At 38.9% G+C, this 27,841-nt stretch overlaps 1 protein-coding gene across 2 annotated transcripts in view; it reads left to right on the top strand.

Annotated features, from left to right (window-relative positions):
• The window catches only part of vwf (von Willebrand factor), a 108,993-nt gene that overhangs the window by 11,873 nt on the left and 69,279 nt on the right, over positions 1-27,841 (top strand). For both annotated transcript variants that reach the window (XM_062042597.1, XM_062042598.1), the window contains 13 exons: positions 7,154-7,256; positions 7,505-7,713; positions 12,536-12,657; positions 15,781-16,000; positions 16,076-16,198; positions 16,278-16,389; positions 16,459-16,505; positions 21,221-21,357; positions 21,607-21,745; positions 23,359-23,459; positions 23,531-23,726; positions 25,479-25,694; positions 25,763-26,009. In XM_062042597.1, the coding sequence (XP_061898581.1) occupies positions 7,154-7,256; positions 7,505-7,713; positions 12,536-12,657; positions 15,781-16,000; positions 16,076-16,198; positions 16,278-16,389; positions 16,459-16,505; positions 21,221-21,357; positions 21,607-21,745; positions 23,359-23,459; positions 23,531-23,726; positions 25,479-25,694; positions 25,763-26,009 (1,972 nt within the window). The remainder of the gene's footprint in view (positions 1-7,153; positions 7,257-7,504; positions 7,714-12,535; positions 12,658-15,780; positions 16,001-16,075; positions 16,199-16,277; positions 16,390-16,458; positions 16,506-21,220; positions 21,358-21,606; positions 21,746-23,358; positions 23,460-23,530; positions 23,727-25,478; positions 25,695-25,762; positions 26,010-27,841) is intronic.

The following is a 27,841-nucleotide window of genomic DNA, read 5'->3' as shown; positions in this document are numbered from 1 at the left end:
GGAACCCGGAGCATTACGGCTATCAATGTCAAGACTTGGACTATGGGTTGTTTGTTTTCCCGAGATGCAAGTAAAGTTGGAGCGGGCAAGGCGTGAAGGTAGGGACATCTTTTATTTTAACACTAACTACAAAATACAAACAAAAGGGTACAAACAAAAGGCGCGCACAAAGGCGGAGAACAAACTTGACTAATGAAACCAAAACTAGCACTTGGGCAAAAAACTATGAACAAAAACAAAAACTTATTTGGAACGCAGGGAACTATGGCATAGATTTCAAAGGTAGCATGGAGGTACAGAAGTAGCATGGCATGAAGTGAGCAGAGGTAATGTCGCCAGGCTGACTTCCTGGCAACAATGGGCTTAAATAATATAGACATGATTGACAACAGGTGCTCAAGTGCAAAACGTGAAACAGGTGAAACTAATGGTCGCTATGGTGACAAAACAAACAAGAGTGCACAAAGAGTCCAAAAACAAAACCGAACATAACTAAAACAAAACATGATCACACAGACATGACAATCGTAATCAGACATATTATCTGGCTTTTTGTTTTCCAATATTATGCAAAACCAATTGTTCTTACCTATTGGTACCTGATGATGTGTATTTGGTGTCTGCATAAGTCCCGAAGATGTGCACGCGTCTGCAATTATAGTCCACGCCTTAGTCAATAAGCTCTTTCTCTATCTTCTTGTTGTGGGTCATTCATTCTCCGTTGTTGCCATTTCTAATGCAAAGTAGCGTACAGTCCTAACTTATATCTTTCAGTAGACTCGCTTTTGAAGCGCTAAAAACTACCGGTACAACAAAGATGATGGGGAGAATACGCTGTCAAAGTGGAGCCACGTAAATAAGACAGCCCACAAAACGGAGACGGTCAGAAAGCGACTTGCAGATGGTCTGTAAAACATCATCTATGCAACATTTTGACCAAAAAACACCATTACGTGTTTATGTAGACCACAAGGAAATGTTTTAAATCACAATATGACCCCTTTAATGCGCCTTATAATCTTGTGCGCCTTTTGTATGAAATTATGCCTGAATTGACCCACTCATCGGCAGTTCGCCTTATAATCCGGTGCGCCCTATGTTCCGAAATGGCGGAGATATTTGTATAACAATCTTATAGTTCCTTCATAGTTCCTTCAAATGAGCGATTTGGAATTTCCCCTAACTGTGACGTCAGCGGATTATCCATATATGGTAGAGATCGTAATATAACCCCTTTAATTTGAACTACAGTCAAACCTGATTATAGCAACCACTTAAGGGAAACCGCAAAAGTGGCCACTATAGCCACGTCGGTAGCCATTTTGAGGCAGGCTGTCCGCTGGTTGGAGCCATGACGAACTCAAACGTTCAAGCTAAATCCGACAGGAAGCGTTGGAATAGTAAACAGGAGGAATGAGACGTCGGTAATGGAGACGATTCGTAGAGACGGCGCGGGTAGAGAGCGTCTGCTTGATGAAAGGAAAGAACAAATGAGAAATTATTCTCGTTGGCAAACACCTGTAGTACATAAACCGCCAGTGAGCATCATCATTAACGCTGTTTTATTGAATTGTCTTACTTAAATCTTATGAAAGAAAGCCATTAATAACAAGAAAAGCATTCATATAGTAGCAAGTTTATCTTAAAAAGAGTAAACAGTGTAAATGTACACAAATAACATGGCACACTGCTAAACCTTGATCTATTTGTACAATAACAATGTAAAAGGTTCATATAGTCTGCTCCTCTTTCTCCCCTCGCCTCTTTCGCTCCTTTCTTTTGTAATCCAGTTATTCATTACATTTTGGTAATTGTTGCATTTGGTAAATATTTGTATTTATTATCAGTATGGTTATTTCTGTTGGTATTATAATTGTTTCAATTGTCATTACTGTTAATGTACTGTAATATAGTACTAATTCTTTATAATTACTAGTATCATAATGTGAGTGTGAATGTTGTCTGTCTATCTGTGTTGGCCCTGCGATGAGGTGGCGACTTGTCCAGGGTGTACCCCGCCTTCCGCCCGATTGTAGCTGACATAGGCTCCAGCACCCCCCGCGACCCCGAAGGGAATAAGCGGTAGAAAATGGATGGATGGATGGATATTTGTATAAATTGTGTTTGCTTATGAATCTCTGTTGTTGTGTTTTTGTTGCTTTCGCTCTCTCTCTTATCCCCCTCTTGTCCCCGCAATTTACACCTTTATATTCTTTTTTTCTTCTTTCTATTCCCTCTTGCTCCAGTCCGGCTGCGCCAAATACTAAATGTATTTACACATTTAATAAAGTCAAATACAAAAAAGGCAACAAGAGAAATATCCAACACTTTTAATGTACATCTGTACAGCAGATACAGTCGCGATCAAAAGTTTACATACAGTTGTAAAGAACATAATGTCATGGCTGTGTTGAGTTTCAAATCATTTCTACAACTCTTTTTTTTTTGTGATAGAGTGATTGGAGCACATACTTGTTTGTCACAAAAAACATTCATGAAGTTTGGTTCTTTTATAATAATAAATGATAAATGGGTTATACTTGTATAGCGCTTTTCTACCTTCAAGGTACTCAAAGCACTTTGACAGTATTTCCACATTCATCCATTCACACACATTCACACACTGATGGCAGGAGCTGCCATGCAAGACGCTAACCAGCAGCCATCAGGAGCAAGGGTGAAGTGTCTTGCCCAAGGACACAACGGACGTGACTAGGATGGTAGAACTTATGAATTTATTATGGGTCTACTGAAAATGTGACCAAATCTGCTGGGTCAAAAGTATACATACAGCAATGTTAATATTTGGTTACATGTCCCTTGGCAAGTTTCACTGCAATAAGGTGGTTTTGGTAGCCATCCACAAGCTTCTGGCAAGTTTTTGGTTGAATTTTTGACCACTCCCATTGACAGCATTTGTGCAGTTCAGCTAAATGTGTTGCTTTTCTGACATGGACTTGTTTCTTCAGCACGTTTAAGTCAGGACTTTGAGAAGGCCATTCTAAAACCTTAATCCGGGATGATGATTTAGGTTGTCCTGAAGAATTTGGAGGTAATCCTCCTTTTTCATTGTCCCATTTACTCTTTGTAAAGCACACGTTCCATTGGCAGCAAAACAGGCCCAGAGCATAATACTACCACCACCATGCTTGACGGTAGGATGGTGTTCCTGGGATTAAAGGCCTTACCTTTTCTGCTCCAAACATATTGCTGGGTATTGTGGCCAAACAGCTAAATTTTTGTTTAATCTGACCACAGAACTTTCCTCCAGAAGGTCTTATTTTTGTCCATGTGATGTCAAATGAAACACAAATGTAGCTGTTTGGCCACAATACCCAGCAATATGTCTTTAATCCCAGGAACACCAAGCCTACCGTTAAGCATTGTAGTATTAAGGTAGTATTATGCTCTGGACATGTTTTTCTGCCAATGGAACTGGTGCTTTAAATGGGACAATGTAAAAGGAGGATTACCTCAAATTCTTCAGGACAACCTAAAATCATCAGCCCGGAAGTTGGATCTTGGGCGCAGTTGGGTGTTCCAACAGGACAACGACCCCAGACGCACGCCAAAAGTGGTAAAGGAATGACTAAATCAGGCTAGAATTAAGGTTTTAGAATGGCCTTCCCAAAGTCCTGAGTTAAACGTGTGGACAATGCTGAAGAAACAAGTCCATGTCAGAAAACCGACAAATTTAGCTGAACTGCACCAATTTTGTCAAGAGGAGTGGTCAAAAATGAAACCAGAAGCTTGCCAGAAGCTTGTGGATGGCTACCAAAAGCGCCTTATTGCAGTGAAACTTGCCAAGGGACATGTAACCAAATATTAACATTGCTGTATGTATACTTTTGACCAACAAGTATGTGCTCCAATCACTCTATCACAAAAAAATAAGAGTTGTAGAAATTATTGGAAACTCAAGACAGCCATGGTATTATGTTCTTTACAAGTGTATGTAAACTTTTGATCACGACTGTATGTGCATATATAACAATATGATTTGCCTGAGGGGCTGGACAGGACAGATAAAAAAACAACAACAAAAAAAGAGTGAACAAATTGTAAAAAATGAGACTCAAACTATGAATATCATGTATCATTACAGCACATTCTGATGTTACAGTAAACACAGGTTAGTCACTATTAATTGGTTCTGGACATGACTGCGATAAATGAATTTCCGCTATATGTGTTGGCCCTGCAATGAGTTGGCGACTTGTCCAGGGTGTACCCCGCCTTCCGCCCGAATGCAGCTGAGATAGGCTCCAGCACCCCCCGCCACCCCAAAAAGGGACAAGCGGTAGAAAATGGATGGATGGATGGATGGATGGAAGTAGGAATGATTAATTATACATTGAATATTTTCAAAGGTAGAACATTAAAAAAAACTGTTGACTGTTGTCTGTTGCAATATGGTGGCACAGGTTTTTAAAGTTTTGTGTGTCATTAAACATCCAGTTTTAAGCCCCATAGCAATTTAGTGCCCAAACCTAAATAAAGGGACAGCATGCCTGCTTCCAGGCTAACAGCTGATTATACGGAGGAAGTCAGGCTATCCAATGACGCCCTACTGCAAGCCAGCACCGAGGTCAGAAGTAGGTCGATGGTGTGTTGACCCTGTGACCCTAGCTTTATCTGGGGCTGCACCACATTTGGTACTCATTAACAGCCAAAAGCCCCAGGGAGGGAGACAGCCTGGGGTTATAAAGATGGCTGTTTGGGGGCATGCACAGGAGGGAGATATCATTTGGCTCGATTCTTCTCACAGGTGTACATGCTGCAGAACTTGTTGTGATGTTTGCTTTTCAAATAAAAGACGTCTTTGTTCAACGTTCATCACCAGCGTCATCCTTCATCCTTCACACACCCACGCCATCCTTCAAGACACAACACTACATTCTAAATACATTTTTCAACATTATGAAAGCCCTCTCGACATGAAATAACACCATTTAGTCACCTTTATTCTCTTTTAATCCTATATACTATTGTATCTTGTGACTAAGCCAATCAGTGACCACAATACTGAACAGCGATATCTGATTGATTTGGCCTCATCTAATGGTCAATACTACTGTAGTATTGATAGTTTATTTGATGCTTAAAAATGCTTAATTTAGGGCATAAATGTAGTAGAATATGCTTTAAAAAACTGTGATGTCGTTAAAATATCAATGTTTGAAACGCGATGTTGCGAAGGACGACTTTAGTAAAAAGTAAAAAAAACTGTCGGGATGCAAAATAGTATTATACAGGTAAAAAATGGATAGATGTTGATAGTCCAACTCATACTGACTGGTATACACAAGCTATGGAGATGATATCAGTAGAAAAAACTGCATTTAGTTTAGATAATAATGAGTCATATATTGGAATATGGGATCCAATATTTACATTTGTTTTAACTATTAAATGAACCTAAAATATGACTTATTTTATCTTTGTGGAAAATATTGGACACAATGTGTTGTCAAGCTTATGAGATGCAATGCAAGTATAAGCCGCAGTGACACTATTGTTCATTTTTTTAATGTTTTTATTTTTTATAAATGGCTGTGATGATAATGTCAATGACAGATTTCTAATCACTGCTATGTTCGAATTCTTATTAATATTGATACTAGGGATGTCCGATAATATCGGACTGCCGATAAATGCTTTAAAATGTAATATCGGAAATTATCGGTAGCGGTTTCAAAAAGTAACATTTTTGACTTTTTAAAACGCCGCTGTGTACACGGACGGACGTAGGGAGAAGTACAGAGCGCCAATAAACGTAAAGGCACTGTCTTTGCGTGCCGGCCCAGTCACATAATATCTACGGCTTTTCACACACACAAGTGAATGCAAAGACAGTGCCTTTACGTCACAAAGGTCACACTGAGGGTAGCCGTATAAACAACTTTAACACTGTTACAAATATGCGCCAGACTGTGAACCCACACCAAACAAGAATGACAAACACATCCGCACCGTAACACAACATAAACACAACAAAACAAATACCCAGAACCCCTTGCAGCACTAAATCTTCCGGGACGCTACAATATACACCTCAACCTCCTCATGCTCTTTTCCATAACTTGAGTTGATTTATTTTGGAAAATCTTATTACATTGTTTATTGCATCCAGCGGGGCATCACAACAAAATTAGGCATAATAATGTGCTAATTCCACGACTGCATATATCGGTATCGGTTGATATCGGTATCGGTAATTAAGAGTTGGACAATATCGGATATCGGCAAAAAAGCCATTATCGGACATCTCTAATTGATACTGTTGTTGATATTATTCATTTTTGTTTGACTGCTTTTGGATTGTTTTGTGTCATGTTTATGTGTCCTCAATTGCTCTGTTGATTGTTATTCTGAATGTTGCTGGGCCGATTTTGGTTTTGGAATTGGAATTGTATTATTATGGTATTATTGTGTATTATTTTGTTGGATTGATTAATACAAAAATAAAAATAAATTATACAGGTAACAGCTATAGACAAGGTTTATAACACTTTTTGATGCCACTAGCACAGGTTTGACTGTAGAGCGGGAGCCTTCTGCACTGGGGGCTCTGATGTGCCGCGGCTATTGTGGCTCTGCCTCATGGGTTCCTCCGCGAGATGGCTCCTTGGTCCTTGGCTGTGTGCCCCTGGGTCAGAGTCATTGCGGTCGGTCCCAGTGCATTCGGCTCCTTTAAGATAGTGTTTTCTCACCTGGTTCCTCTGTGCTCAGCCACGTATGTTTTTACATGTCTTTTATTATGTGTGTATGTGTTTGAGCCTGGGATTATGTAATGAAAGCGTGAGGCACTGTTTTTTTAATTACTTTTTTAATGTAAAGTATTTTGTCTTACATTTTATATGTATGAAAAGTGCTATACAAAAAATTGATTTCATTTGATGCATGTTTTGTTTTGTGGTGATAGTTTGGAGCGGTTTTCAACTGCTTTAACTGTTTACCTGTTGTTGTTGAAGGACAACCCAACATCACCGCAAACTTCATGCACAATAATAAACAATATTGTTAGATTATTGGCACTTTGACGGCGTTGTTAGCCAATTAAATGTATTTGTCATTTTGGTAAAGGCAGCTTTGTTTGCGTTTTGGCGTGGAACCCCAAGTAAAACTGCATGCACTGTGGTTACACCTGCAGGGGATTTCAAGGATGGCAAAAGAACTGGAGTCACACTGTTTCTCAGTGACGTCTTTGAGCTGCACCTGTCTGTAGATGGAAGACTATCACAGGGAGAAACCAGGTAACGCTCTGTTTCGTGGCTTCTCATTGGTTTCATGTGTGCTGGTATGACATTCAAGTTCCTTAAATCCTTGAACAAAAGAATGTAGTTCATCCTAAATGTGTCCAATGGCAGCATACAATTATTCAAAATGTGTTGGTGCGATGAATAATTAAGATTCAATACAGACTTCCCCAACAAATTATTATTTATATGATTAGCTAACGGCATGTTCTTGTATCTTAACTATTGCAACGCCTACTTTGCAGACTTCCTCTGCCGTACGCATCTCACGCTGTGTTTGCCGGCATGGAGCTCGGCTTCTATAAGCTGTGGAGTGAGGAGTTTGGCTTCACCGTCACCATTGACAACGCCGCCAACGTGGATCTGAGGCTCACCAAACACCACGCAAACCTCACCTGCGGCCTTTGTGGCAACTTCAACTCTGTGCCAGCTGATGAATACACCGCTCAAGAAGGTTAGTCTTAAAGGGTCTGTTTGTTTGCAACTTGCTCAAAGTGACATTTTTTATAACAGCTTATTTTACCATTAGTGTTTTAACAGAACATATACAGTACAGGCCAAAAGTTTGGACACACCTTCTCATTCAATGCGTTTTCTTTATTTTCATGACTATTTACATTGTAGATTGTTACTGAAGGCATCAAAACTATGAATGAACACGTGTGGAGTTATGTACTTAACAAAAAAAGGTGAAATAACTGAAAACATGTTTTATATTCTAGTTTCTTCAAAATAGCCACCCTTTGCTCTGATTACTGCTTTGCACACTCTTGGCATTCTCTCGATGAGCTTCAAGAGGTAGTCACCTGAAATGGTTTTCACTTCACAGGTGTGCTCGAAGCTCATCGAGAGAATGCTAAAAGTGTGCAAAGCAGTAATTAAGAGCAAAGGGTGGCTATTTTGAAGAAACTACGTTTGTAAAATATAAAACATGTTTTCAGTTAATTCAGCTTTTTTTGTTAAGTACATAACTCCACATGTGTTCATTCATAGTTTTGATGCCTTCAGTGACAATCATATAGTCACGAAAATAAAGAAAACGCATTGATTGAAGAGAAAGTGTGTCCAAACTTTTGCCCTGTACTGTGTATTTTTAAAGTGTCTATATTTTTCACAATTACTAATTGAAATAATAATAATCATTATGGATTATTATAGGCCCAGCAGGAACAAGACATTGATACAACGTTGATTATACATGCATGTCCTTTAAAACTGACTTTGAAACAACGTTGGATCCACGTTTTTGGTTGGGAAATTACTAAATTTCAAAAATGTCACAACCTGACATTGAATAAACGTCAAAAAATATGTTGTTTCAATGTTGTATTTGTGTTGTAGAATATTGGTTGGAAAATGACCAAAATTCAATGGTCAAATCAACGTCAGAACTCAACATTGATTAAACGTCTTTAAAAAGCATGTTGCTCAACGTCATGACCTAATTAATTAACACGATAGTCCAGGATATCACTCACCCACTACACCAATACATTACCTCACTACCATCAGGGCGCAGGTACAGAACCATCAAATTCCGGTGGGCCCGCTTCGGGAAAAGCCTTATCCCTGCAGCTTTAGCCGCCCTAAACAGCAGGCCCGGCCGACCTGTCTGACAAGCCTGTAAATGTGTTGGTCATGTATGATGTCTTTTTTTTATTTTTGTTTGTGATGTGCAATGTCTATTGTTTAAAGGCAGTGAAAATGAATTTCCCCAACGGGGACAAATAAATCTAATTCTAAATCTAAAATTCAACAAGTTTTCAACGTTGTTTTAATGTCTTGTGCCTGCTGGGGGGCGGTGTCAAACTCATTTTCATTGAGGGTCACATCGCTCTTATGGCTGCCCTCAGAAGACCGCGCTTGGAAAAGTGAATAATATATGAATATAAAGGATTTGCCTCATGATATTGTTACGCAATTGCCGTTGCATTTGATTAATATATATATTTTTATGTATACATTGTAGATTTTACAATAAAGAAAAAGACCGCTCAGTTGCCAGAATTTTACCGTAACATTTACAGTGGTTTTTACAGCATATTACTGTAAATGAAAATATGGTAAAACTGAATTTTATGATAATATTCTGAAAACTGAGATGCCATGTTTTAATGTAAAATCTTTGATTATTGTTTTTACAGTGTATAATTGTAAATGGAATAACTGTACCTCTCTTTTTTGTGGTAAGACATGGTAACTAAGCTGCCAGTTGTTGTTTTTTTACCGTAAAATCTATTGTCCTTTTCCTAGTGTATAATTTGATGGATAACTAAATATATAAATCAGAGGTCAGGCTGTTATTAAAGTATTTATTTAGATTTTATGTGTGAAAATATTATATTTGTTTTAATATTAAAGTTTAATATATATGCAATTGCATGCAGTAAATGTATTATTTATATAAAAATGGAGATAGATACACATGTAACATATTTACACATATTATTTCCATGCTTTTGCGGGCCAAATAAAATGATGTGGCGTGCCAAATCTGGCCTGCAAACCTTGAGTTTGACACCTGCGTATGAGTGACTTAACGCATGTTACACTGAAAAAACATAATTCATTCAATCCACATTCACACAATGGAGCACATTTTTAACCACAAATGTGCTCATTTGGGGTAGACTGACAGAAATGTGACTGCCAATTTGCGCCTAGGGCCTCTCCCACCACCACCAAACATTCATATTCATATTCATACACCTGTGTTGCATTAATTATGTTGATTACAATATGTTCTTCGGCCTGGAGCACGTAGAAATACACAAAAGTAGTTCTAGTGAAACAACTAACAATTTGTAGTCAGGTTGTTGTTATTATGATAGGCTAAACCAGGGGTCGGCAACCCAAAATGTTGAAACAGCCATAATGGACAAAAAAAAAAAAAAAAATTATGTCTGGAGCCGCAAACAATGAAAAGCCTTATATAAGTGTTATAATGAAGGCAACACATGATGTAAGTGTCTATATTAGCTATATTAGCCTACTATCAGAATGACTTTAAAAGTCTTATGTAAGTGTTATAATGAAGACAACACATGATGTAAGTCTATATGAGTTATATTAGCCTACTATCAAAATGACTTTAAAGGTCTTATATAAGTGTTATAATGAAGACAACACATATGTGTCTATATTAGTTATATTAGCCTACTATCAAAATTACTTTAAAAGTCTTATGTAAATGTTATAATGAAGGCAACACATGATGTACGTGTCTATATTAGCTATATTAGCCTAGTATCAAAATGACTTTAAAAGTCTTATATAAGTGTTAAAATGAAGACAACACATGATGTAAGTGTCTATTTAGCAATAACGGTGTGTCATGAGACATGCAAATATGAATTAAATACACATAGGACATAAGTAAAGGAAATTAAATGAGCTCAAATATATCAACAAACGAGGCATAATGATGCAATATGTACATACCCTAGCATAACCATAGCCTAATGTTAGCATTGATTAGCTTGCAGTCATTCACTGACCAAATATGCCTGATTAGCACTCCAACAAGTCATCAACAAAGCTCACATTTGCGCATTGACGCACAACATAAAACGTTTGGTGGACAAAATGCGACAAAGAAGGAGTGGCATAAAACATATCTTTCTGTGACAGCGTCAGAAAGTTGTACGTGTAAACAAACTACGGTGAGTTCAAGGACGGCTGAAATTAGTAGGAGAAAACGGCGCTCGCCAAATACCCTCATCGGTGAAGCATGTATAACAAACAATTGTATTTCTAACAATTAGGAAGGTTTGTGTCATGTTTGTCCTCCTAGTGAAATCATATTCAAACAAAAAATATACATTTTCCCTCCTCTTTTTCAATTTTCACACATTTTTGAAAAAGCTCCAGGGAGCCACAAGGGCGGCGCTAAAGAGCCGCATGCTAGAGCCGCTGGTTGCCGACTCCCGAGCTATACATTTAAAGGGGAACTGCACTTTAAAAAAAAATGTTGCCCATTATTCACAATCCCTATGTAAGACAAGAACACATATGTTTTTTCTTTTTTTATGCATTTTAAATGTATAATATACGGCAAGTACGAGATGGTTACAATGCAGCTAATGGGAGTAATCTATTGTGCCCATAAAGCCATCTAGAAACATCCAAAAATGGCCAACAATAATCCATTTTCATCTTGTGACCTAAATATTAACAAAGTATTAGCGATATCTTTATTACAAGCACTAATATAGACAAACTACTTTCAGTGGCGCCGCGATCACAGCGAGGTAACGAGCTTATGCAGTTACAGTGTTGACATACTGAGCCGGTGAACTGCTGCATCGCCTCTGAGTTGGTGAAAGTTAATTCTACATTATAAATCATGCCTCTCACCTGGATTGCAGAAGGATGTGGCCATAAAACAAGAAGTTGGTCAACTTAGACATCTAATTCATACCCGGAGACGGTGAGACAAAAAAAAAAAGCTTGTTTGCGGCACCTTTTTTAAACCTGGGTGAGGGTTATGATTAACTCTTCATCTAAACAGGAATATATAAACAGCCCATCAGTTAGCGTTTCAGCTAGAGCAGAAATTGTACAGTAAGTAATTGTTTTATTATGTTTGTAGTTTGTATATCTTGTTTAGCACTTACTGTTAATCACACGGCTTCTGAAACTTGTAGCTCATCCTCCTTACATTCAGGCTCAAAAATATAAGTTGCTGATCATCATTTGTCTTAAAGTAGTCTTTGTTGTCTCACAAAGTCTGCCATGATTAGTTGTGTTGTTGTTGTTGAAGGATAGGATAAAAATGAGCGTAATTTGTAAATATTACATGTTATTATGATTATACATACAGGGTGTATAGGCAAAATTCCAAACAAAGTGCAGTTCCCCTTTAATAATAGCCAACATTAGTAGCTAAACTTTTCCAAATCACAAATCATTAGCTGACAACAAACTTAACTAACATGTTAGGTGTGGTTTACATGCTTAAAGCCGAAAGAGAGCGGGATATACTACTTACTTACAACACTTTGGAAAGTTAGCGCCCTCTCGGTAGCCACTTAGGGTCACAACCACCCCTTTAAGTGGCAGCAGGGTGTAACACCATGCTTACTGTGCGTCTGTTGTAAGAGTGCAATGCACGGGGGTTCGTTATCTCCTTGGGATTTAGGAAATGCATTGAGTCTGTGCAGAAACAGGAAGCAGCACAGGAAAAGATAACAGGTTTCAAAACAAACAAAGAGAAGTGGCAGCATGAGATTAATGACAAAGTTGTCCGTTTTATTATGTGCTGTATGTCATTTTAGGATTCCTTACAGACGACAGTTATGACTTTGCAAACTCGTGGGCAGCGAAGGGTGCAGGTCAAGCCTGCCAACGTGTTTCGACTCCAAGTCAGTCCTGCAACAGCTCAAAAGACACTTCAGAGGTCTGTCACACACTCTCGCACACAAACACACACACACATGCACACACAGACACAACAGCTTGGCAAAAACATAACCTGCCTTTTCCTGAGTTGTTACCATGCAGGGTTCCTCGGGCTCAATCTTATCTGTCCCATACGCCAAGTGTACGCAAGCCACACTTAAAATATCTATGGACTAAAAAACTGGAGCAAAAACCCACTGAAAAAATGTTGTGAAACACATTCATCTTGAATACTTAGCTCTGTATTCAATACAAAATACAATACTATTTATTTGAAAAGTTCATTCAGTTTGCTGTAGTTTGCATCAAAGCAGGGGTTATTCACCTTTTTGACCTAGGGGCCCAATATACAGAGGGAAATATTAACACTGAATTAGTAATCTTACTCTTGATTTTAACCTTATTCAAAAATCATATTTAACCTACTTACAGTGTAACAGTAACCAGTAAGGGCAAAAATCTCCAAATTGAGCCCCGTTATAAACACAATTTTTAATCGCACAGTGATTACACAATCTCATCGTTCATTTTTCAATTTCAATATTTTATTTTGGACAAAAAGTGTGCGTGTGTGTGTGTGTGTGTGTGTGTGTGTGTGTGTGTGTGTGTGTGTGTGTGTGTGTGTGTGTGTGTGTGTGTGTGTGTGTGTGTGTGTGTTTGTATTTGTACCCTTCTTGAGACATCAACAAGGAAAAGTACCTTCCATATGAGGACCGGTGAACAAGTTCGGACCGAAATCACGGTCCCAGTAAGGAAAACCATTGCATCTAATAGAGAATGTCTCATTTGCACCCCTGGTGGTAAAATCTTATCAAAATTAGGGTGGTCCCAAAAAGGAGAGATTTTTCAAATTGACTGTGTGTCGGTTTTAAAAGTGCTCCCCCCTGGTCAACATATGTAATAACAAGTGTGCGTAAAAAATTTCAAGTGCTCCCCCTCTGGCCAACATATGTAAAAAGTGTGTGTAAGAAATTGAAATGCGCCCCCTTTGGCCAAAATGAATACAAATAAATAAATAGATATGATAGAGACATACTGTAATAACTTGTAGTAAATAATGAATATTAAAAACCAATTACAAACAAAAAATTCAACAAAAAAGCTAAAAGCTTACCTTTCTTATATTTGCATAGTAAATACAAATCTTTATATATCTAGAAAGGGTGGTCCTAAAGAGGTAGGCATTTTTCGGAGGTCTCAAGAAGGTAACGAATACAAGAATTTGCTTGTGTGTGTGTGTGTGTGTGTGTGTGTGTGTGTGTGTGTGTGTGTGTGTGTGTGTGTGTGTGTGTGTGTGTGTGTGTGTGTGTGTGTGTGTGTGAGTGTGTGTGTGTGTGCGCGCACATGCGTGCGTGTGCATGTTTCTGGGTGTGCATGTGTGTGTGTTTGTGTGTGCATGTCCGAATAGCATGACACTGCAGTAAGTCATTCAACCTGACACTGCAAAAAAAATGCATCACAGTGCATCAAAATCTTTTTTATTGCTTATTCAATTTATTGCTATTTATCCCCAGCCTACCAAAATGGGAAATAACAATTTGCATATGTTGTCTCATAATAAAATTTTAGTTAAAAATAATAAAAACAATACACATTTGATATTTTTACTATAAGTTGATGTGGAAATTTAAGCAAAAAAAGGAAAAAAAATATTATTATATTATAAATATTAGGGCTGTAAAATAAATCGATTTTCAAATGAATCGCGATTCCTATTTGTAACGATTCTTAATCGATTAAAGAAAATCGATTTAATTATTTTATTTATTTAATTTTTAATTTGTCCTGTCCAGCCACTCAGGCAAATCATATATTTGATGTAGATAATCATATCTGCTGTCCATATTTACTTTAGACAAGAGAAGTGTTGGTTACTTCTCTTGTTTCCTTATTTGTATTTGACTTTATTAAATGTTTGAGTAGAATTTTATTCAACAAAAACGGTTTTCTTATAAGTAATATAAAAATCTATCAGACTGTTTATCTATTTTATGGAGGAATGCAGTTATTCATAGAAATAGCACCAAATGTTATTAAAAAGTAATGATTTTGAATCGAGAATCGTTTTTGATTCAAAAATTAATTCTGAATCGAATCGTTACCCCCAAGAATGGAATTAAATCAAATAAAAACATTTAAAAAATGTGTCCAAAAAAATGTTATATAATATATATATATACACTACTGTTCAAAAGTTTGGGGTCACATTGAAATGTCCTTATTTTTGAAGGAAAAGCACTGTACTTTTCAATGAAGATAACTTTAAACTAGTCTTAACTTTAAAGAAATACACTCTATACATTGCTAATGTGGTAAATGACTACTCTAGCTGCAAATGTCTGATTTTTGGTGCAATATCTACATAGGTGTATAGAGGCCCATTTCCAGCAACTATCACTCCAGTGTTCTAATGGTACAATGTGTTTGCTCATTGGCTCAGAAGGCTAATTGATGATTAGAAAACCCTTGTGCAATCATGTTCACACATCTGAAAACAGTTTAGCTCGTTACAGAAGCTACAAAACTGACCTTCCTTTGAGCAGATTGAGTTTCTGGAGCATCACATTTGTGGGGTCAATTAAACGCTCAAAATGGCCAGAAAAACATCTGAAACTCGACAGTCTATTCTTGTTCTTAGAAATGAAGGCTATTCCACAAAATTGTTTGGGTGACCCCAAACTTTTGAACGGTAGTGTGTATATATATATATATATATATATATATATATATATATATATATATATATATATATATATATATATATATATATATATATATATATATACATATATAAATTCAGGAGAAAAATTAAAAAAAATGTTCTCCCTATAGGCCTTTTTTGTTCTGACTGTCACATGAGGTGTTTTAATGAAACTGTACCCCAACAGTTTTAATGCACACTAGTTACTGGACAAAACACTGTCCTGTAACTTTCTACAGGAAGTTAATTTAAAGTTGTTTGGAAGTATATTCAAAGTTATTATTTTTTGAGAAAAAAATATTACAATTCATGGTGAATTACCTGGAAAAATATGGGTATTGGCTGATAAATCACTTAGGTTTCCTTGTCAGAAACAAGAGAATTTAACTTCATCACAACATCTTTGTGTCTTTTTTGCAGATTCTGTCCAGCTGCAGCGTGTTGCAAACATCTTCTGTGTTCCTGCACTGCGCCCACTTGGTGTCCCCCGAGGTGTTCCTGTCTCTGTGCCAGGAGGAGGCGTGCCGCTGTGACCAGGCGGACAGCGAAGACTGCTACTGTCCAATCCTTCTGGAGTACGCCCGCACGTGTCATGCTCACGGGATGCTTTTACGAGGATGGCAGCAAGAGAGTCAATGCTGTAAGTGCAGGAGTCACGAAATGTCGTCACATGAGGTGGTATGATAAGCGTGCGGACACCCGTGTGTGTTTTCAGTCCCTAAATGTCCGGTTGGAATGCACTACAGTGAATGCACTAAGTTCTGCTCCACAACCTGCCATAGTCTCAACATCCAGGAGGTCTGCAAAGAAGAGTGTGTGGATGGCTGCACATGTCCTGGTAACTCCTACATTGAACTCTTTGTCTCCCCCACATGTTCTAGTTAGTGTACCACACTGTGACTCTGTGTGCTTTACAGTGGGTAAAGTTTTGGATGGGAACCACTGTGTGGAGGTGTCTCAGTGTTCCTGTGTGCACATGGGGCGACACTTCCCTCCAGGATCCACCATCTCCCAGGACTGCAACACATGGTCAGTGGACCACACGGACCGAATCGTCAAAAAGCGACCTTTTCACTCATGTGGTTTCTTTCCATATAGTGTGTGCCGACACGGTTCGTGGGAATGCACCAACGAAGGCTGCCCCGGTGAGACATCCATAATGTAGACTCACATGAGATCCGGTCTAAGAACTGTGTGTTCATTAGGGCTGTCTTCAAATAGTCTGAGATTTGACTCGAATGAGTCTGATTTGACTGTCAACCTCGCAGTCGAGTCGTACATTAAACCCTCCTACACCCTCCATGCTGTAATAAAGTTAAAAGTTAAAGTACCAATGATAGTCACACACACACTAGGTGCGGTGAAATTATCCTCTGCATTTGACACATCCCCTTGTTCACCCCCTGGGAGGTGTGGGGAGCAGTGAGCAGCAGCGGTGGCCACACTTGATAATCTTTTGGTGATTCCAACCCTTGATGCTGAGTGCCAAGCAGGGAGGTAATGGGTCCCATTTTTATAGTCTTTGGTATGACTCAGCTGGGGTTTGAACTCACGACCTTCCAGTCTCGGGGCGGACACTCTAACCACAAGGCCACTGAGCAGGTAATAATAAGATATTTGTGTGTGCAGACAAATTGTTTTTAGAGCGAGATAAATATTACCTGCTTACTGTTTTGGATGTCAATTTCAGCCTTCCTCAGAACCATTGCCTCTTTTGGTGTGACGTGTTAAAATCAGCTGGCCGTGTTTTGACCTTCTTCATCTCCAACTCTCTAAAATCTATTTGTTACACACAAAAATCTTTTACTATTAGTGTTGGGAGGATGTTTACATGGGAGACCAATCGAGACTTCTCGGGATGCTGCGTTGTCAGACACTTAGCTCGCTGTGCATCCCACGCCTCTGGCCGTCCGAATCCACACCGCCTCGCACTGGAGGTGTGGCTCTCCTTTTGCCAATGTAGTAATTAGGGCTGTCAAGTGATTACATTTTTTTAATCAGACTAACCTCTTAAACTGTAATTATTCATGATTACGGTTTAATCACGAATCACAGGTTATTATTTGCTTGCATAAATAAAATTTGCTGAAGAAAATACCCCAATATTTGGATACAAATGCAATTTTGTAGTCATACAGGAACGTTTTTTAAATGTTTTACTGAAGTACAAGTCATTGATTTGCTCAACACTCGGTGATAGTAAGTATAGTAAAATTGAAGTGTACATTTTGACAGTCTTTGCATTAATATTGTAAACAAAGTAGAGTTAATAATGTAGTAAAGGCTGTCATAAACAACGTAACCTTGTGCACTGTTTGAATCTGCATTTACTCTTCTTGAGTTTGACCATTTGTTTAAACCAGTGGTGTCCAAAGTGCGGCCCGGGGGCCATTTGCGGCCCGCAGCTAATTGTTTACCGGCCCGCCACACATTCTGGAAATACTATTGTAAAAATAAAAATAACATTAAAAAAAGTGGAATGAGATGAAGTCTAACGAGAAAAAGTTACAATGTAGACACAAAAGCTGCCATGCAGGCTGTTTATTTTTTCTTTTGTCTTTCTTTATTTTTCTTTTTTTGCCATTGCTAAAAAAAAATAATAATAATGACAAAAAAATCCATGTTATAATGAATTATTTTCAGGGCTCCAATTACTTCAAATATTTCACTTTAAAGTGTTTTATGTGGTAAATATTGCATATACCCCTAGGGGGGGGGGGGGGGGGGTTACCCACATATGCGGTCCTCTCCAAGGTTTCTCATAGTCATTCACATTGACGTCCCACTGGGGTGAGTTTTCCTTGCCCGTATGTGGGCTCTGTACCGAGGATGTCGTTGTGGCTTGTACAGCCCTTTGAGACACTTGTGATTTAGGGCTATATAAATAAACATTGATTGATTGATTGATTGATATATTGTGTAGTAGCCATATAAAAACATCAAAGTTTTCTTTGACAAAAGCGCATAAAACAAACAATATAATAGTTCCAGCATAAAATCGACAGATATATCTGAAGTTGATCTCGTAACTTAAGTGTTGAAAGTAAAAGAACAACCTAATGAAAATGTATCACTTTATGAGTGGGGCACCTTTTGGATCCCAAATATATTTAGTGATTTTTTATTTATCTTTTCACTGTGATTACTCAAAAATATGAAAGAATTAAAATCAATGGTGTCCTGCATTATTGATCTTTTAGGGCTCTAATTACTAAATACTGCATATTTCAGTTTTACTATAAAAAAACGAAGTAGTTTTTGACAGAAAAGCCATAAAACATTTTTTTAAATTTGTATAACTTTATATCAACTTGAAGTTGATATAGAGATTTACTGTAAGCGTTAAATGATTTTAAAAAAATGATAATCTGACTTATTTTTAACATTTTAATGACTGAGACCCTTTATGGTCCCCGGGACCCCTAAAGGTAAAATAAATAAAAAAATCCAAATATTTTGTTATGGTTTGAAAATGAAAAATATCAAAATGGCCCCCACATGCTTCAATTTTTCCGTGTGCGGCCCTCAGTGGAAAAAGTTTGGACACCCCTGGTTTAAACATACAAGCTTGTTTACCTTTTTCAAAAATAATGCTGATGTCTTTTTTTTTTTTTCCAAGACCCCAGCTCGTTGTTATTACTTACTCAGGTCCAATGTTCTCCAGTAAGCAAAATAAATTCCCATTCAGTAGTTGCAACTTGATGCGCTTGTTTGTGTAGTACAGTTGCTTTATCCTTGCTGTAATTGTGCCTCTCCAAGGTATTGTACGACGGTTCAGCTGTGGTGATATGAATGACATCTTCATGCAGGACTTGGTCCTCACAGATGTTACTGTAGGTGTTTTACATGCACTGGCTGTCCACCTTATCGGTGGTACTTTTGTTGACAACATTGACACAGGTAAACTCTGCCAACCTAGTTTTGTGGTCCTCTGCTTGTTGTCGATGTAGCCCGTGGCACCATCCTCGAGTACGTGTTTCGCTTTAAGATGGTATTTTAAACTTGAGGTGCACCAATGATAAGAACGTTTGTCGCTACTATACCATCATTTTCCTGTTTTATATAAAGTTCTGTTTTGAAACAAAATTGGCTGCCTCTCATCACGATCACAGACCGTGTAACAATGCACGCGTCTTCCGGGTTAAGCCTTAACCCCAAATATGATCACTCAATATCTTTTTTATTAATCACAAGTGTTTATGTGCACAGCCCTAGTAATAATATTTCCGCTGGCTCACATACGGAAACGTTGAGCCGAGAACCTCAGAGACCTCACAAACAGGCAAATTAGATCTTTGTTTTGTTCACTTTAATTTAAGACTGTATTCCTTTTATAAATATCTTTAACTTTGGAACACTCACATGTATAAATCCTCGAACACATTCATGTGGCGTTACAGACACGTAGTGACCAGTCTGTATTAGGGATGTATACCGAGTATCTGTATTTTTTGGTACCAGTTCCTAATTGGGTTGGACAAGGAAGACCATTAAGATTCTGGAAAAATGATACAGCTATCATTATTTATTTATTTTTTAAACCAACTGACCGTGGTAATTATGACATGACGCTGCTAAAAAAAAAAAGACAAGGGTAGGATCTGATAATCAGCTTGGAATAATCACAAATAGGGAAGCAACACCACACAAAAGTTTGTAACGCAACAATATTTCCTCCACAAAGTCACACACGCTAATAAGAGTTAGTAACAGTTTGAAATGAACGTGCTTTTACTCACGGCTGCCACTAGTCGCCGTCTGACGTCACTCCAGCGCGCCGCGCTTGTGTGGCATCAAAACACACCTTGCTTAAATGCACGCCCACCTATCATGCTATTTGAGTGTATTGACTTAAATTATATGATTTGATATGATATACAGTACAGGCCAAAAGTTTGGACACACCTTCTCATTTCAATGCATTTTCTTTATTTTCATGACTATTTACATTGTAGATTGTCACTGAAGGCATCAAAACTATAACACCTATAGAGTGAAACCACTTCAGGTGACTACCTCTTGAAGCTCATCGAGAGAATGCCAAGAGTGTGCAAAGCAGTAATCAGAGCAAAGGGTGGCTATTTTGAAGAAACTAGAATATAAAACATGTTTTCAGCTATTTCACCTTTTTTTGTTAAGTACATAACTCCACATGTGTTCATTCATAGTTTTGATGCCTTCAGTGACAATCTACAATGTAAATAGTCTTGAAAATAAAGAAAACGCATTGAATGAGAAGGTGTGTCCAAACTTTTGACCTGTACTGTATATTGGTATAGGTCTGTGCTTTGCACATGAAAGCCAAAATTAAATATTATTCCAGCTGAGTGTAATTGTAATGAATAGAAACACTGATGAATCTGTGCGCTTTATTGCACTGCACACATAGTTGACTTGTTCAAGACTTAAAAAACAGGTGCTGATAAAAGACTTCCCTGCTGTGAGATGTTACATGATGTTGGTGGTGTACAACCTCTTGTACTAATAATAATAAAAAATGAATTTTTGGACTTCTTTATTTACACCAATCAAAAGGGATACCAATAAAATCCTAACGATATAAATCCCAAGTCAGTATACACTACTACATATGATCACAATATGTTTACTTTTCTTTAAAAAAAAATCATAGATTCGACTCAATGTCGACGACTCGCAAAATCTAACAAATCAGATTCGACTATAAAAATTCGTAGTCGAAGACAGCCCTAGTGTTCATCATAGTGGTTTCAGTTTACTGTGGTGTAGAACTGCACTGCATCATAACAGGAGTTTATTTTTGTTCTCCCAAGTAGATTGTCATGTCTGTTTTTTTTAAAGGTTTCTCATGCACCCACATGCCTTTTTTCTGCTCTTACAGGTGAGTGCCTGGTGGTGGGTCAGTCCCACTTCAAGACCTTCGACAACAAGTTCTTCACCTTCACGGGCCTGTGTCATTACCTGCTGGCCCGAGACTGCGCAGAGCAGGAGTTTTCTGTCATTATTGAAAATGTTCAGGTAACAGAGGCATTTCAATCACAAAAGACAACACGCAATATGTTTCAGTTTGTCCTGTCTCAGCCTCTGCAGATCCAAATCATTTTTACTGTACACCACATTATATAAACCTGTCAGACCAGCAAAATATGAAACCCAAGCACCGACATACAATCTTTGGCAGGGTATTAACTCAGCATTTTTTTGTCACTTTCTGTCTCTTTGTGATATTTGACAGCTTTTTGTCGGACTGGTGGTGTTGTCTTTCAGTGTGCAGACGATCAGGATGCTGTGTGCACGCGCTCTGTGACCCTTAGCCTGCCCGCACTTGAGGACATGACAGTGAAGTTGAAGCACGGAGGAGTGGTTTCTGTCAACGGCATGGACATCCAGACCCCAATGCACCATGGTAAGCTATTCTGGTGGGTAACGTCTGCCTTTTGTCACCCAAAATGACTGGCACACTGAACTGTGCTTGTAACAAAATACTTAGATTTGACTAAAATATATATTTTTGGGGAATAAAGGTATTGGGGAAAGTCCCAGATTCTTTAGTTCTAAGGCTGTCTAAATAAAGAGAGGTGACTAGAATTGAAGACTAACAATTAATTTTATATGACAGAGTAAGTACAAACAATAGCAATACCAGCCCTGGAGAGACGGGTGAGCAGTCTAAAGTCCGGAGCAGTCTCCAATATAGTTGCCCTCCTCACATGCTTTTGTCCACTTTGCTGCATCGCTTTGGCGGGGATCAAAACTGAAAGTTCACTTGCCGTGTGGGCTGAACGCACGCACATTCTTGTCTACTCTCACTCTCCGCGCCTTGTACTTCCTAACACCAATACAACTAGAGAAAATATGTGTGTGTATGCACATAGATAAGAAACCGAGGGAAATCATTGTTCTTGTCTCCTTCAAGCAGAACCAAGAACAAAACTGGTAACTTCTAAGGCCTTGTATTTTTGTCAATGGTGGGAAAAAATTCCCCTAACAAGAAAGGCCATAAAGTGTTACTGCTTTTTTTTTTTTTTAAATCTCCACGAGTTATAGAAATACACTGCAGTCGTTCATCCTTTTGTGTAGGGCAGGGGTCGGCAACCGAAAATGTTGAAAGAGCCATATTGGACCAAAAATACAAAAACAAATCTGTCTGGAGCCGCAAAAATTAAGCCATATTACATGTGTCATGAGATATAAATTGAATTAAGAGGACTTAAAGGAAACTAAATGACCTCAAATGTAGCTACAAATGAGGCATAATGATGCAATATGTACATGTCGCTAGCCTAAATAGCATGTTAGCATCGATTAGCTTGCAGTCATGCAGTGACCAAATATGTCTGATTAGCACTCCGCACAAATCAATAACATCAACAAAACTCACCTTTGTGCACTCACGCACAATGTTGGAAGTGTGGCGGACAAAATGAGACAGAAAAAGTGGCATAAAACACGTCCTAGAAAGTCGGAGAAAGTTAAACATGTAAACAAACTATACGGTGAGTTCAAGGACCGCCAAAATAAGTAGGACAAAGCGGCGCTCGCAAAATACTCGAATGAGTGAAGCATATTTAATATAAACAGTGTGCTTTATAACAATTAGGGAGGTTTGTGTCATGTTTGTCCTCATACAGAAACCATACTAAAACAAAAAAATAGATTTTTTTTCCCCTCATCTTTTTCCATTCTTCATACATTTTTGAAAAATCTCCAGAGAGCCACTAGGGCGGCGCTAAAGAGCCGCATGCGGCTCTAGAGCCGCGGGTTGCCGACCCCCGGTGTAGGGAATACAACCATGCCTTCCAACTTTTATATAACATCATTAATATGTGGACCACCAGAATATAGTGGCAACATCCTTGGAAGGCTATATTATTCATCCCCAAAAATTCAAATCAGTTGAAAAAAATACAAATAAATTCAAATAAATACAATTACAATTATTTAAAAAAAAACGTTTAAACGTCATGAATATTTGATAAATTAATAACAATTTAAAAAATATCAAACTGCTATTTCCAGGTCGCTTGCATATCCAGAGATCTGTGCAGTCATCTGTTCTTCTTAAGTTTGGAAAGGACTTTCGCCTTGACTGGGACGGGAGGGGTCGTGTGCTTTTAAAGGTACATAAGTCCATCTTGGCACTTTTGGTTGAAATACATCATTGTATTGAAATTACATCCATCTTTCCCAGCTGGGACCACAATGGGCGGGTCGGACTTGTGGCCTCTGCGGTAACTACAACGGTAACCAAGGAGATGACTTCTTGTCCGAGTCTGGACTGGTCGAGGCGGTCCCTCAGATGTTTGCTCAGTCCTGGAGGATCAACGGCGACTGCAAGTCCACCCACAAACCCCAGGCTGATCCCTGTGCCATCAACCCCAAGAGAGGTGCATGCACACCCACGCTGACTCAGCAACACACGCTATATGACACACACTATATGACTATTCTGTTCAACTGGCGGCCCGCGGGCCACATCTGGCCCACAAAAGCTTTGAATTTGACCCACCGAACCACACTCAAATAGGCTTGATGAAACCATTCAAAATAGGGAAAATAGGGTTGCTCATATATGAAGTACTCCCGCCACCCCACAGGGGTCAATAGCAAAGCATATGTGTAACAATAAAGCAGCAGTGGGGTGAGTAGAAGAAGATGGCACTATCGACCCTGAAAAAAATTGTGAAAATTGGACTTTTAACGGCGACTGGACAACAAAGTATGAATATTTTTTTGGCTGTTTAACTCTGGCGATCAAAGCTCTTTTAATACATGTAGCGCTGAATCTGACCAGTAGAGGGCGATAAAGCTACACCTTAGGTTTAATTGTGTCGAGCCACACACGTGTGCAATGTTTGTTGTAGATCAGGGGTGTCAAACTCATTTTAGTTCAGGGGCCGCATGGAGGAATATCTGTGCACAAGCGGGCCGGACTAATAAAATCATGGCATTAAAACTAAAAAAATGAAGACAACTTCAGATTGTTATGTGGGCTCTGTACCGAGGATGTCATTGTGGCTTGTACAGCCCTTTGAGACACTTGTGATTTAGGGCTACATAAATAAACATTGATTGATTGATTGATTGATCTTTGTCTTACTTTGGCCAAAAATAGAACAAACAAATGGTTAAAATACTACAATAAAAATATAGAAAAAAATACCGGTAGCGGTAAAGTTTGGATCCATGAAGGAAAGAAGAAAGTGAATGAATGTTTATAACTGAATAAATTTACATATGCATAAAAATGTGTTTTCTTTTGTATAATTTTTTAAAATAAATTAAGTAACGTTTATGACAACCTTTTTCCAAAACACAATATAGAATGTGAGATGTAACAGGATAATGCATACATTTATCATATGTTTTCAAAACGGTTACAAAAAAGTGGGAAAATGGGGTTCCTAGCGCCAACACTGATGGAGTATTGGTGCGTGCAAAACAGCAGCAGGCGGCTGTGGCCTGCGGGCCGGTTCTAATACTAATCAAATATCATCCCGGGGGCCTTGACTTTGACACTGTAGATGTTTGATTTCTATATGGGTAAACATATGTAGTTTATTGTGTGAATGTATTAACACTAAACCTTAAATTTTATTTATGTAAAATACACAATGATCATTAATTATGTAAAATACACAATGGACATTATTTATGTAAAATACACAATGGACATTTTTTATGTAAAATACACTATCGACGTTATACTTTTGTAATGTTTATTTTGTGTTTATATTTTCAGTCTTACAAACCTAAATAAAGAAAGAAGTGTAAAGAAATAAAACTGAGGAAGGAAAAAAATTCAAATGACAGAGCATCAATCATCAACAAAACTTCTGGAGCTTCTGTTTCTTCATGCTGTTAACTATCTGTCGAGCTGCACATGCTGGAATCGAGTAGCAAGGGCAGAATTATTGATTTATTGACAGAGCAGTGTGAAAGCCGATGTGTTTACTTTGCAATTAAATAAACTAAGTCTCAAAGGAATATAACCTGTGGAGGCACTTTCTGACAAAACATTCAACTTTGATGTCCGGCCCCGGGGCCCTTGGGCTCTTGAAACTGCGGCCCTCTTCATTATGTAGTTGAATAGCCCTGCTAAATGACTAACCTCCGTGCTGCTCTGACCTTTTTTTTAGTGCGTTTTGCAGAAAAAGGGTGCTCGATGATAATGTCAGACGTGTTCAGCCCATGCCACTTCCTGGTCAACCCGGCTCCCTTCCAGCGGTTCTGTCGTTACGATGTTTGCTCATGTGTGGACGGTGAGGAGGGTCTGTGCTCCGCTCTGGCCTCCTATGCAGCCGCATGCACCGCCAAAGGGGTGCTGCTCCGCTGGCGTTCTCCATCACTCTGTGGTAACCCTCCCATTTAATCGAGCAACTTCAATTGGAAAAACCACCACACACCGATTTCAATTCCTCAGAAATGCGGTGTACCAGAGACCAGGTGTACGAGGTCTGTGGAAGTCTGTGTGACCGCACGTGCCGATCGCTGTCTGGAACTGAGACCGGCTGTGGCGGGGAGAGGGTGTGCGAGGAGGGTTGTTTCTGCCCCGCTGGGAAGTACCTCAGCGACTCTGGAGAGTGTGTGACGGCGGATAAGTGCACCTGCCTGCATGACGGACAGCTGTACCAGCCCAATGACGTCTACGCTGATCAAAGCAGCATCTGGTCGGTGGTCATAATTGCGAACAAACTCGCTGCCCACAATGTTATCTAATTAGATCCAATAGTGAGCGATGTATTGAAGGGAATCATGTAGAAGATTAATCAAATGACAAACATATTAGAAGCAGCTCTCTGTGTTGTGCAGTGTGGGTCTGCATCACTACAACCACAATAACACACATATATTATTCAATTAAGGGTTTTTTCACTACAGCTCTTGTATTGGATCTACTTAGATCGTACCTATAATGAGTTTATAGTACATGCAGTATACACACATCTACTTCCCATCATACAGCGCATCTGGAAAATATTCACTTTTTCCACATTTTGTTATATTACAGCCTTATTCTAAAATGGAATACATTAATTTTTGTCCTCAAAATTCTACAAACAGTACCCCATAATGACACTGTTTTTTATTTATTTAGCAAATGTATTAAAAATAACAAAACAAAAATTATCCCTTGTACGTAAGTATTCACAGTCTTTGTTCAATACTTTGTTGATGCATCTTTGGCAGCAATTACAGCCTCAAGTCTTTTTGAATAAGATGCCACAAGCATCCAGGATGTCTCTGTACATTTCTGCATTCATCTTTGTCTAGTCAGGGAGGTGACCAAGAACCCGATGTTCACTCTGTCAGAGCTACAGCATTCCTCTGTGGAGAGAGGAGAACTTTCCAGAAGGACAACTATCCATGCAGCAATCCACCAATCAGGCCTGTGTGGTAGAGCAGCCAGACAGAAGCCACTTCTTAGGCTATGTCTACGCTAAACCGGATAATCCTTTAAACCAGGGGTGTCAAACTCAAATACAGAGTGGGCCAAAATTTAAAACTGAACAAAGCCGCTGGCCAAGGTTGAACAAATTAACCTTTAACGTACTCTACGAGCCATCGTCACGTCTGCTTTTCATCCATTCTAACATCGTTCAGACCCAGTCATAAGATATGTGCGGCTTCTGTACGCACACACGAGCGAATGCAACGCATACTTCATCAACAGCGATACAGTTACACTGAGGGTGCTAGTATAAAAAAACTTTAACACTGTTAGAAATATACGCCACACTGTGAATCCACACCAAACTAGAATGACAAACATATTTCGGGAGAACATCCGCACCGCACCGTAACACAACATAAACACAACAGAACAAATACCCAGAATCCTTTGCAGCACTAACTCTTCCGGGACGCTACAAAATACACCCCCGCTACCACCAAACCTCCCCCCCACACACACACACCTTGTAGCGTCCCGGAAGAGTTAGTGCTGCAAAGGGTTCTGGTTTGGTGTGGATTCACAGTGTGGCGTATATTTCTAACAGTGTTAAAGTTTTTTATTCGGCTACCCTCAGTGTAACCTGTATCGCTGTTGATGAAGTATGCGTTGCATTCTAATGTGTATGCGTGCAGAAGCCGCACATGTTATGTGACTGGGCCAGCGCTGGCTGGAAGACTCCCGGGAGGATCGGCGGGCCAGCTTTAGTGTTAATTTGATATCGCCTCAAGGGCCAAGTGAAATTACACGGCAGGCCAAATGTGGCCCGCGGGCCAGAGTTTGACACCCATGCTTTAAACGAATAATTATTTAGCCTAAGCCCCGATTCGGCCACACTAAACCATCATTTAAGGTCCCCGTCCTTGGATACATTTTTACACGGGTAAGTGCGGCGTCTATTTCTTGAATCTCTGGCTCTTAGCTTTGTATTGACTCATTGATCGTTTACAAACTGAGTTCGGAGAGGACGTGACGCCAGAAGACCGCGCCCCACACAGGAAGTGACGTCAGAAAGAACGCGCCACAGCCAGTTTCATAATAAAGCAGTTT

Source organism: Entelurus aequoreus, linkage group LG03 (genome assembly GCF_033978785.1).
Source record: "Entelurus aequoreus isolate RoL-2023_Sb linkage group LG03, RoL_Eaeq_v1.1, whole genome shotgun sequence".
Lineage (NCBI taxonomy): Eukaryota > Metazoa > Chordata > Actinopteri > Syngnathiformes > Syngnathidae > Entelurus > Entelurus aequoreus.
Note: the sequence above shows the minus strand (reverse complement) of the source record. Positions and strands in the feature narration are given on the sequence as shown.